The sequence below is a fragment of the Nannobrachium achirus genome (genome assembly GCF_963921795.1).
Source record: "Nannobrachium achirus genome assembly, chromosome: 24".
NCBI classification, from domain to species: domain Eukaryota; kingdom Metazoa; phylum Chordata; class Actinopteri; order Myctophiformes; family Myctophidae; genus Nannobrachium; species Nannobrachium achirus.
Genome location: NC_137831.1, coordinates 39,763,307 through 39,776,193, shown reverse-complemented (window position 1 = coordinate 39,776,193; position 12,887 = coordinate 39,763,307). Strand labels below are relative to the sequence as shown.

The 12,887-nt window shown below is 41.9% G+C and overlaps 1 protein-coding gene across 3 annotated transcripts in view; it reads left to right on the top strand.

Moving 5' to 3' along the window:
• Positions 1-12,394, top strand: part of LOC308280488 (dedicator of cytokinesis protein 9-like) — a gene marked incomplete at its 5' end in the record, with an annotated part of 186,717 nt that extends 174,323 nt beyond the window's left edge. For all 3 annotated transcript variants that reach the window (XM_080720770.1, XM_080720769.1, XM_080720771.1), the window contains 6 exons: positions 1,586-1,732; positions 3,201-3,411; positions 6,282-6,472; positions 7,117-7,217; positions 8,257-8,395; positions 12,084-12,394. In XM_080720770.1, the coding sequence (XP_080576896.1) occupies positions 1,586-1,732; positions 3,201-3,411; positions 6,282-6,472; positions 7,117-7,217; positions 8,257-8,395; positions 12,084-12,200 (906 nt within the window). In that variant the 3' untranslated portion in view covers positions 12,201-12,394. The remainder of the gene's footprint in view (positions 1-1,585; positions 1,733-3,200; positions 3,412-6,281; positions 6,473-7,116; positions 7,218-8,256; positions 8,396-12,083) is intronic.
• Positions 12,395-12,887: the final 493 nt, after the last annotated feature.

The following is a 12,887-nucleotide window of genomic DNA, read 5'->3' as shown; positions in this document are numbered from 1 at the left end:
TGTGCTTGTAGATCGTCTGTTTTCACTACCTTTGTGCGACGGCCTTGTATGAAGAAGCAGGGCTTTACTTTGCGAAAAACGTACACATTTGAAACTTGGAGATACGAGGTTTCTGCCCGACAGTGACGATATCCATTTAGCCTGCAGGCTTCTGCTGTTGAAGCAGAAGACTGACTGACATGTGCATGTTTTTCCCCCTCCCTCCCATGGTGCATTATGGGAAGTTTTCTGTCATTTGTGCCTAATGACTGTAGACACAGCCGTTGAAAGTAATAACTCCTTTTCCCCCCAGTTTTGAGTCGTCTTTTATGGGAGGCCTTGGTGGTAGCTTTTGCTTTAATTGCAGTGTCTGTGTTTTGATGTCTTTCATCAGCTACAGTAGCTTATCACCTAGCGACAACTGTATGCCCTTGAAAGCGTGCAGTATGTGGACTGGTGGAGGCAACGTGTTTATCTCTCCACTGTCTCACAGCTGTGTTTATGTGCTTTTAAGTCACAACTTGAAAAAGAGCCATCGTCGATGGCTTAGTGGTTAAGACTAGGGGTGTAACGATACATTTTAACACCGATTCGATACATATCACGATACATGGTTGACGATACGATACATGGACGATATTGGTTCATTCATGGCGATACGATACGATTCGATTCAATGATTTAAAATCGATAGAGTAACTATTTAGCAAAGAAATTAAATCTGTGTGAAAGGTGTGGATAGTGCAGGTTTTTTAAGGGAAACGTATTATTATGGATATAAATAAGTAAACACAGTGATTATCTGGCAAATACATGGACATTGTATATTGACAAACCTGCACCTTGACATGAACCCAGAGATTACACACATTTATCGATAGACCAGTGTAGCTATATGGAAAGGAAAAGTAGTTAAACCCCCCCCCCCCCCCCCTTTTAAAACTTTCTTCTTAAAAATGCTAAATACAATGCACAAGTAGGTAGTATCGATACAATCGATTCTTTGCACTGCCGATTCGATACGATACAAAATAAAGCGATACGATTCGATTTTAGCTGTTTTCATTTCGATATACTTCGATTCTTTAAGTTAAAAACGATATTTCGATACAGTTACTATATCGTTACACCCCTAGTTAAGACTAATGTGAAACGTGTAGCCTTGTAACACAGTGACTGCCTGCAGTCAAAACAGAGAACACATGCTCCTTTTCAAGGACACAAGGGCACATTGATGCTCTTGTATTCACGTAAAACATTTCTTTGCAATTAAAACAATGTGACCTTTTTTAACACATAGATGATTATAGATAAAATGAACAAGTATATAGTATAACTATAACCCGTTCTTTTTCAAGTTTTGACTTTGGTCCTTTTGATACAAATTTGAACTAAATCTATACACATTATAGAACAGGTTGGTGAAACAAATGACTATACTTTTATACAGTAGAAAAACAAATGAAGTTTGCACTTTTTGTATAATTTGAAGTTTGTATAATTCATAAACAAACCATACTCATCTTTACATTCTCACTCGTATAGTATGGTGGAGCTACAAACGAATACATTCCTGACTGTGACAAAATGTCTTCGTGTCACCCAGGGTTTCTTTGAGGATGAGGACGGTAAAGAATACATCTACAAGGAGCCAAAGTTCACCCCGCTGTCAGAGATCAACCAGAGACTCCTCAAGCTCTACTCGGAGAAGTTTGGCCCGGAGAACGTCAAGATGATACAAGACTCTGGCAGGGTAAGGGCCGGTGCATGTGCGCGCGTGAGCGTGTGTGTGTGTGCTGTGCACATCAAGGTTATTATAGTAAATGAAAACTAACTAAAAAACGACAACTAAAATGGAAAAACTTTTTATTTTTTGAAATAAAAATAAAAACTAAGCTTTTATTAAAAACGAACTGAAACGGTATTGTGTGTTTACAAAACTAACTAAAATAAACTAAAATTATAGAGAAAATCTCCTTAGTTTTCGTCTTTTGTCTTTTGTGGAAATAAAAAATAATAAACACCAGTTGGTGAGGTCAAAGAGAGAAGTTGTATGTCCCAACATTCCTGCCACTCTCAACAATATGATGTTTTGTTTATTTTCTTTATTAGACAATACTTTTTCCGGAGCTTTTTTTATCTCACCCCTGACAAATACCCCATATTACGTAAAAGACTAAAACTAACACTAAAACTAATAAAAACTAAACTAAAACTAAGCATTTTCAAAAAATAAAAACGAAACAAAACTAGCAACCTCACCTTAAAAACGAATTAAAACTAAACTGTAATTGAAAACAAAACCTCAAAACTAATAAAAATAAAAACTAATGGAAAAATCCAAAACTATTATAACCTTGCACGTGTGTGTGCGTGCGTGCGTGTGTGTATGTGTGTAGGTGTGTGGGTTTGGGTATCGGGGTGGGTGTGGGTTTGGTGTGGGAATGTGTGTATGTTGTTGTGCTATCTTCCTCGGAAACATTTATGGTTTATTTATGGTGCCGCTTTCAAGGACTTCTTCATGGTTACCAAACAACAACATCCTCTTCCTCATATTCACCTGATAATAGATCAAAATACCATATTGATACACTCGGCTTTATAAAACTGCACATTTACCAAAAACATAATTCATATACTACGTATTGTATGTTTTTTTATGTTTAATAATATTGTAATACATTTTTGTTCATCATTTGAAAGATGGTGAAATGTGGTTCTCAAAGTGGGGTCTGGGGACCCCCAGGGGTCCTTAAGGGAGTTCCAGGGGGTCCCCAGCTAAATGATAGTTAGGAACCAAATGGACCCTTATGGGGTTGTAACTCAGAGTGTCCATTTGGTTCCATTTGTACACTCTCTGAGTTAAATTAACTTTGATTTTACAATATAAATTGGGGTCTCAGAGATAGAAATGCCATTAAACGGGGTGCCATTTTTGAAAAATCGTGAAAATTTGAATTTTGACCCGAAAACCTATGTTTCTATGTCAGTGATGCTTAAACCTTTTCATGTGAAGGTACCCCAAAATGATATGTATTTGGCCACGGACCCCCATCTCAAACTATTTAGTTCCAGGGATATTTAGTTCCAGGGATTTGCACACATTTTCACGACTTTTTCAAAAATAGCAGATCTACAAGCTTGTATATCTGCTATTTTTCACTAGTTAAAGCATTAAATCATTCTAGGCCTAAAAACAACATCCATGTCGGGGCCCACAGGTGAACCCCAAGGACCTGGACTCCAAGTACGCCTACATCCAGGTGACCCACGTCATGCCGTACCTGGAGGACAAGGAGCTGGAGGACAGGAAGACGGACTTCGAGAAGAGCCACAACATCCGGCGCTTCGTCTTCGAGACGCCCTTCACCGTGTCGGGCAAGAAGCAAGGCGGAGTGGAGGAACAGTGCAAGCGCAGGACCGTCCTCACCAGTAGGTCTTTTCAAAAGAATTACGTTTGGATTTATACAGGTTTCTTTCATCCTTGCTGTGAAGTTATTTGTGACAAATGTATAAGAATAAAAACATCCATTTACAAAATTAACTGACAGTCTTTGCTTTGCTAAATGATGCTTTGACAAAGGCCATTGGGAGTCCGAGGGGCATAGAGAGAGAGAGAGAGAGAGAGAGAGAGAGAGAGAGAGAGAGAGAGAGAGAGAGGAAAGAACAGAAAGTTGATAAGAAAGAACACTTGGCTGCCCAGAACACACGGGTCTTCTTATTTTTTCACTCTCAAAATGCACCTGCAATGTTGTGCATTTGAAACTACATTGCAATGCACATCATGGGGTGATCACAGCTTGCCTCCGGTGAATTGTTTATTTCGTTGCTGAGTGTGGTCAGCAGACAAAGTGAAGTGAGTGAGATGAAAAAAACCTGGGTGAAATGTGCCAATCTCAACAGGAAACATCGGTAGAACGTTTGAAGAAACCCCTTATCATTCATCTGTTTTTAATGGCTGAATAACTAATAAAAGTACTCGAACTTGAACTTTAGATTGGAATGGCTCCTGCTCGTGTTTATCTGTACAGCTTCCACATTAGTAGCCAGTGTGTTGCCTATCATCAGTAAACTCTGGTCAGTCAGTGTTATCACGACTGTAGTGAAACTAGGACGGAATCTACCAAGGAATGTCCCTGACTGTTATCTATTATTGGTGATTAGAATGACTTTTTCTATGTGTCTGGTCTTTGGGGTGAGTGGCCTTTTAGAGCAGTGTTTCTCAACCACTGTGCCTGGGGACCTTTGGTGTGCCCCTGAGAAGGGTCAAGTGTGCCCCTTGAAACTGCTTGAAAGCCAGTATTGTATTTATCATTTTTAAAATGATTTAAACTAGTGAAAATAGCCGATCTACAAGCACACGACGCCTCGCGGTGCGAGATGTTGTGTGCTTGTAGATCTACTGTTTTCACTACTGTTGTGCGACAGCCTTGTATGATGAAGCAGGGCTTTACTTTGCGAAGAAACGTACACATTTGAAACTTGGAGATACAAGGTTTCTTCCCGACAGTGACGATATTTACACCCCTGTATTATGTTGGTGTGCCCATGGATTCTTGGGACATGAAAAGTGTGACCATGCAGAAAAAAGGTTGAGAAACACTGTTTTAGAGTGCATAGAATGCTGGAGCAGAAATGTAACATGTCCTTAAGGGTGGGGTTTTATTGCTAATCCCAAAGTTCAGCTGTTATCATGCCATGTTAATATTCACGTTGAATGACTCACTAAATGCTTGGAATTGAGTGCTGTATGTGTGTTCGTGTATTCCCAAAACTAGAATGTGTTTTTTTCATGTACCATTCATATCACCTTTTACAGAACCTGTTAATCATTTATGATGGATGTGAAACCTACAGACTCATACTGAAAGGCATCGGCATGCCGCAGTATCACAGCTGATGTTGCCATATTTCAGTTATCATATCTCCTGGGTTTCTAATTACCAGGATATGATCTTATCAATGGGGCTGAGGGGAGGGGTGTGTGTGTGTGTGTGTGTGTGTGTGTGTGTGTGTGTGTGTGTGTGTGTGTGTGTGTGTGTGTGTGTGTGTGTGTGTGTGTGTGTGTGTGTGTGTGTGTGTGTGTGTGTGTGTGTGTGTGTGTGTGCGTGCGACTTTAAAAGTGTGCATTGTAAAACGTAAGGTCTAATGCAAAGCACGAAAATAAAATACTGCTGCAAACCAAGTTCTCCAATAAATAAAAGAATATAAATAATCAAATAAATTAAACAGAATGTATTTTTTAAAGAACTCAGCATTCCATTGCACGTTCCTCTCAAAGTGGCTTAAACCCAAAGCACCAGTGACCACTCTGATCGCAGCCAGTGAGTTTACAACCACACAAGAGATGCGATAGTTTCCCAGGTCAACCATATAAGAACTTATAAAAATAACTCAGTTCACAGCTCGCCGAGGTCTTGCCAATGCCAACCTGCTGGCTCTCAGCAAACATGCACATCTGTCTCTCATTCACAACCGTAGCAAGAGATGGCTGTGCTGGAAATTCAGATCAATCAATAATCAATGAGAAAATGAGGAGACAAGACAATGTATTAGGTGGTGGTGTTTATGCTTTATGTAACATGATATCATGGACAGAAGTACAGTTTAACACTCTGGTCAGTGGTAACGTAGTTCTGCCAAGAATAATGGTCAAACACTAGAGTTATACTGTGTGGCTTCAAGGCCTCTGGGACGAGCCGTACCATAACAAGATAGGCTTTACCAAAACAATAGCTACTCAGTCCTAGTGAGACATCTAGGGCTGTATTTTGATTGTCTTAAGTACCAGCTCTTATGCCTTAAGTTAAAGTCCTGTTCATACTGTCTCCGACCACCAAACTTTTCGTCGGGGAGTTCCGACTTTCCTACGTGGAGCTTTCACAACTCTTAATTCGGGGAAATGCTTTTCAGAAGATGTGTCATTTTGTAGTTGAACCGGACCTTTCTGCGGAAAGTTCGTGGTCGGAGACAGTATGGACAGGCCTTTAAAGGGCCACTTCACCTCTGGGACAACCCTATCTTATTTTATTGTTGTTTAGGACACGATCAACACAATCCTGAGTTATTTTTTGTGTTCAGTCTGTTTTTTGAGATATTTTAGTATTCAGCATGTACTGTTGATGCGTTTTGCATCATCCAGTGATGCGTTTTGCATCATGTGATGCAAAATGCATGAATCTACTACGTGTACATGGCACAGTAAGTGTCACAGCACTGCATTCATCTGCCCCTCTCTTTCTGTACCAGCAATACTTTTAGAAAATACATTTTAAGTCATCCTCTCTGTCTCTCCTCTCCAGCCACCCACTGCTTCCCGTACGTGAAGAAGCGCATCGCTGTGATGTACCAGCACCACACGGACATGAGCCCCATCGAGGTGGCCATCGACGAGATGAGTGCCAAAGTGGCGGAGCTGCGGCTGCTGTGCTCAGCCTCCGAGGTGGACATGATTCGCCTGCAGCTCAAACTGCAGGGCAGCATCAGTGTTCAGGTACTGGGTTAATAAACTGGACAGGCCTAGTTGTGATATGATTGCTACCTTAGGTCACAGATTAGTTGCAACCAAAGGTTGCAGTTTACCATGAGAAATGTCACAGCTTGTTTGCGTCCGTGTAGACATGTAGACGTGTGTGTGTACACATTTTTACAGTCTATGGGTTGGTTCCCTTGACACATCACTGTGACATCACAGGTGATATCACAGGTGACATCACCTATGTAAAAGTCCATATATGGGTATTCCCCAGAATCCCTTTTATGCCCAATATGAAGATCCCTGATGGCCAAGACATGGACCATATCTGTGTGGCTGGTTCAGATAGGGATCTCCATGTATGGGCATAAAATATATTGTATGTTGTGATGTCATGGGAACCACTCTAACAGGTCCCCTTTATGCCCGTATATGGAGATCCCTGATGTCATCAATATCAAGCACATATCTAACAGGACTTCATATGGGAATGCCCATCGGCCACGTACCACACTAACAGAATCCATATATGGCCAAGACAGCCCATAATCTGTGTGGCTGGTTCTACAGACAGGGATCTCCATGTATGGGCATACAAGGGTATGATGTCAGATGTCATAGACGTCATAGGACTTTTGTGTGTGTGTGTGTGTGTGTTCCAGGTGAATGCCGGTCCACTAGCCTACGCCAGAGCCTTCCTAGATGACAGCAGTGCCAAGAAGTATCCTGACAACAAGGTCAAACAGCTCAAAGAGGTCTTCAGGTACTTATCACCTCATTAAACAAACACCAACTTCCTTCCAATCTGCCCACCGGGTTTGCTTCCTTTGTCTTAAGTCCAAGAGGAAAGCAATGCTGGGATAATTATGTTTTGCAATAATGATTAGATTAGATTTGATTTAGTCAGGAACACTCACGTCAAAGTAGATTTAATAGGGGTGTAACGATATAGTAACTGAATCGAAAAATCGATTGTATCGTTTTAAAATGTGGTAATCGGTATCGAATTGTTTTGCAATGCAAATAATTGATTGTATGGAAACTAAGTATTTGTGCCTTGTATTTAGCAATTTTAAGAGGGTAAATGAAAAAGTGGGGTCTAATTACCTTTCCATTCCATATAGCTACTCCTAGTCTATCAATAAATGTGTGTAAACTCTGTGTTCATGTCAAGGTGGGTTTGTCCATATGTGTTGAAATGTAATGTCCATGTATTTGCTAGATAATCACAGCGTTTACTTCCATAATAATAGTTTTTTTTACACGTTTTACACAGATTTAATTTCCCATTTTTTCCAGTATCCCATCGCCATGAATTAACCAATATTGTCCATGTATCGTATCGTTAACCATGTATCGTGATGCGTATCGTATCGCTGTTAAAATGTATCGTTACACCCTTTAACCATTTATTGCATAAATGGAATACAGTTAATCTTGGCGTTAAAGGGCTCCGTGTTCGGAGATGTTCCCTGAATTTTGCGCATGCTTTTTGAGCATGCTAAGCAAAAAATGCTAAAAGATCAGCTAAAAGATAATTGTGTGCATTAAAGCTATTGCTGGCACAATGTTGAGGATACAAAACAAACACATTTTACTCTTGTGTACTCTTGTGTACTCTTATACAGTACTGCATACTGTATAAGATGTAGCAATGATAATCTTGAAGTTTGAAGCTATTGCCTGATAACTAATATTAATATTAATGTAAGCTAGCTTTACACTTCACCTGTATCCGTTCAATTTGTTTACGGATCCAGACATGTACGTGATAGTCACAATGCTGCTGTCTTTGTTTTCAGGCAGTTTGTGGACGCCTGTGGCCAGGCACTGGCAGTCAACGAGCGGCTGATCAAGGAGGACCAGCAGGAATATCATGATGAGATGAAGGCCAGCTACAGAGACCTGGCCAGAGAGCTGTCCAGCATTATGCATGAACAGGTGAGAGAGCTGTCCAGGGGCACAAGGAACACCTGCTGCGCTCAGGCTGCGCTGTGTGAATGTAGTGCCGTATCCAACATGTCAGCCATGTAAACAACCACACAGCGTCATTTACAGCTAAACGTTGCTCCCAAGAATGTGTTATCAGGCTGTCTGTATTGTTATTTCTGGAGAACCACTGCGGAGCCAGTCGTTATCCCTTACTTATTTTGTGCTTTAACTATTGAAAAATAGCAGATATACAAGCTCGCATCGCGGCACCGAGTGCCGCGATGCGAGCTTGTAGATCTGCTATTTTTGAAAAATCGTGAAACATTTGTGTCAACTCCTTCATGTTCCAAGGACCCCCCCCAGAAGCAAAATTCGATTTACAAAATGTTCGCTTAAAAAATACATATACCGGTGTTCAAAGCTTTGCACACATTTTCACGACTTTTCAAAAATAGCAGATCTATAAGCTCTATGAGCTTGTATATCTGCTATTTCTCAATAGCCAAAGTATAAAATAATTCCAGGCCCCTCCACCTTGGGCCCTAGTAACCCAGTCCCACTTTTCCCCCCATTGTGACGCCCCTGGAGCTGTCCGACGTTATACATGAACTGTACATCCCCAACGAATTCAGATTTTAGCGTCCGCTGACGAAATGGCTGTACTACATAGTCAAATCGAGAGTTCATTTGACTTTGAGAGTCCATTTTTACTTTCTCAGTGTTAAATGAACACTACAGATTTTTCCATGTACATACAGTGCAGTATGTAATGACTTATTTCATGTACACAGTTGTACTGGATACAGTGATTCCGAGCCTCAGTTCAAAAAGCTTGTTGTCAAATTGCATGCTTGTTTTAACCTGCTTGGCTTGCCAGGGGGGTGGGGCCTTTGCTCAGCCAGTTAGTGCAGTGGTTCTCAACCTGTGGGTCGGGACGCAAATTATTTTGGGGGGTCCCCAGATCATTACCTTAATGTGCAACATTGTTTTCTCACTCAACAGTAAACAAACCAATACAAAGTTTAAGTGTATATAGAGGATATCTGCACATTTCTAAAGTGACAATTTGAGGACTTTTTAACTCATATAGTGCCAATCCCGCGATGACACGTGAAAAGTAATAGAGTATCCGCAGTGCCAATCCCGAGTATACTCGTGAAAAGTAATCTATTACTGTAACGGCGAGTACATTACCGAGAAGAATGGCCGGCTGTCCGGAGATGAAATCCGTCGCTGATTTCGCATCATCACGGCTCCACGAGCACAAAATAGTCCCATCCATAACATTGAGGTGGAGGGGGGATCTCATCTTTAATGTCCATTATCTCAAAACTACACTTTAGAAGCTAGGATGGAGGCAGATGCTCGCTTATGTTACACAGTTATAAAAGCTCCCGGTCGGCCATTACACAACTCCACGTGGACACGGATCGGTTCCGGCGCACGATCCGATGACGTCAGACCGGAAGTGATTGCGCGGTGGACTTCTGGCCTTCAAAATAAGATAACGGCGGTGATGCCAGCCTGAAGGTGGCATCGTGGACTTTATAATCCGTTAATTTCAGGGGCACTAAATGAGTTAATACCTCTAAAGTGAAGAATTGTGAAAATAGCCGATCGTTGCGAGGCGTTGTGAGCATGTAGATCTGCTATACACAATAGAAACGTGTTATACACAATGTAATGCCTCAACTCTTAGTGCTCGTCAGGGTGGGGGGGTCCCCAGTTAATATATGATTATTTTGGGGGTTGTGGCCTGAAAAGGTTGAGCACCACTGAATTAGTGCACAGACCATACTGTAGGCTCCCTGTGAGTGAGTGGACCAATACAACCAATACAACCCCCATCTTGCCTCCCTTGCTCTTGTCTCTCATGTCTCTCTGCTCTGGTCTCCCTCTCTGCCCGTTCCTGTCGCTCTGCACTCAGATTAATTGGTGGGGCTTACTGCCTCAGCACAATTTAAATAGTGTCAGGTGAGTTTCTAATCACAGAAAATGAATTGTTTTAGTCACTGTGACATTTATGGTAAAAACCTATACCAGAAACCACTCATCGAACATAATAGGCATCACCCTCCCAAAGAGCTACTGACAAGAACATGTGCACTTCCGCATGCAAGAATCTTAACCCCTATATTTTTTTGTGCATTGGCTAATAAATGTTAACGCTGTCGAAACAAGTTTTCTGCTATTCTTCTGAACATTGTCACTAACCATCCTCTCGTCTCCTCCTGTTTTTGTGCTGACCTGGACAGATCGGATGGTAAAGCCGCTTTTGTGATTTTGTTTTTGCTGTTACATATGTCTATGCAAATCGTCAATGTCGGGCAGAAACCTCGTATCTCCAAGTTTCAAATTTGTTAATTTTTTCGCAAAGCAAAGCCCTGCTTCATCATACAAGGCCAAAGCACAAAAGTAGTGAAAACAGCCGATCTACAAGCACACAACGCCTCACGGTGCGAGGCGTTGTGTGCTTGTAGATCGGCTGTTTTCACTAGTTTAAATCATTTTTAAAATGATAAATACAAAACAAACGGTTTTGGACATACAAGGTTTCCACCCAACAACGACGAAATCCTACATAATGTCTGTGTTGTCAAGTGATGTTTTATCCTTCTGTGCAATTTCCAATTGTAGTCAAAATGTCTGGATAGTTTAGTATATTTTACAAAGTACTGTAGTATGTTTAGCCTATATCATTTTGGTTGGTAAGAAATCAAAACCTTATTTGTGACGTTTGACCCGTTTATTAATGTCACTTTAAGAATCATCTTTAAGTTAATATTTGTGTGATGTCATTGTGGGGATGCGCAATTATAAGCCAATCAAATGAATTGTCTGTATAGCCTGACTGTATGACTACCTACTGAACTGGTCAGCTGTTGTTGGGAGGCGAGGGGCAGATTACACTGTGACATGAGCTTCAGACTGTTTCAGAGCGTTTTCAGAGAAGCTCATGTCACAGTGTAATCTGCCCCTCAACCCCTTTAGGTGACAGTACCCCTTTAACGGGACCGTACCTATGTTCCCCAGGTTCTATGTTCCCCAGGTTCTATGTTCCCCATTTACCCCTCAAAAAAAGGTTCTATGTTCCCGCTTATCCAAAAAAGGTCCTATGTTCCCCAGGTTCTATGTTCCCCACTTACCCCCACAAAAAAGGTTCTATGTTCCCTGCTCAACTTACAATAGGTTCTATGTTCCCCACTTATCCAAAAATGCAGGAAACATTCCTTTATAATTATTAATAACAACTCAAAACACCCAATAATGGGGAGAGATTACGAATACTAGTGGGACAGGGGGCACTAGGGACATCTGGACACCATACTTTTGTTATGTCTGGGCATCTGGACGAGTGGGCACCTGGACATCTGGGCAATAGGGACATGTGGGCATGTAGACGAGTGGGCATTTAGGGGTGGAGACATCTGGGCACCTGGGCAAGATGTCCCACCATTTCCTGCATTTGAGGGGGGAACATACATTTATTTGTGGGGAACATACAGTAGATCCTGTTTTTGGTTGAGAGGGGAATATAAAACCTTTTTGTGGGGAGGGTGGATGGGGAACATAGAACCTGGGGAACATAGAACCTTTTTGGGGGGTAAGTGGGGAACATAGAACCTGGGGAACATAGGGTGGACCCCATACAGACACACATCTTTCCTGATCATTCCCCTCTCGTCATGTTTCCTAGATCAACCCCGTGGACGACGGCGCGAGGAACACACTGTCGGACTCAATGGGTATTTTCAACGCCATCAGTGGCACGCCAACTAGCGCCAACGCACACGGCTCGACCACCATTCTCTGACCCTTGAACTTTCACCCCTTGGGTCACCGCCCCTTCCTCCTTTACCACTGGTGTGACTGGTTGATGGACCTGCCAGTCAAACGTGTGTGCATGAGTTTCCTCTGGGCCATTTTTCCTCTAGGTATTTTGACATTAAAGGACAACTATGCCCTAAATCACTTCTATAGGCTAATTTTCCTACTTATATTGATCCAACATTACTGTCCATGGGGTCTGTTAGGCAGAAATGCCCCTGTTGTCCAGTTTCCCCAGCAGAACCCAGCAGCTCTCATAGCATATAGCAGGGTTCCCCAATTAGTTTTCCCCAAGGGCCGAATTATGTCTAGGGTACCAAGCCGAGGACCACAACATTGCAGGGGGCGACAGTGGCGTTCCCGCTACTCAAGCGACAGTTCAGATGTCGTCGTTGTCGGGTGAAAATCTTGTATGTCCAAAACCGTTCGTTTTGCATTTGTCATTTTAAAAATGATTTAAACTAGTGAAAACAGCCGATCTACAAGCACACAACGCGGCGTTGTGTGCTTGTAGATCTGCTGTTTTCACTACTTTTGTGCGATGGCCTTGTATGATTTGCAAAAGAACGTACAAATTTAGACATACAAGCTTTCCACCCGACAAAGACGATATACTAGTGTTGTTGCTGCTCTCATACCACCATTATTACTGGGGTTGGTGTGGGCCAGACAG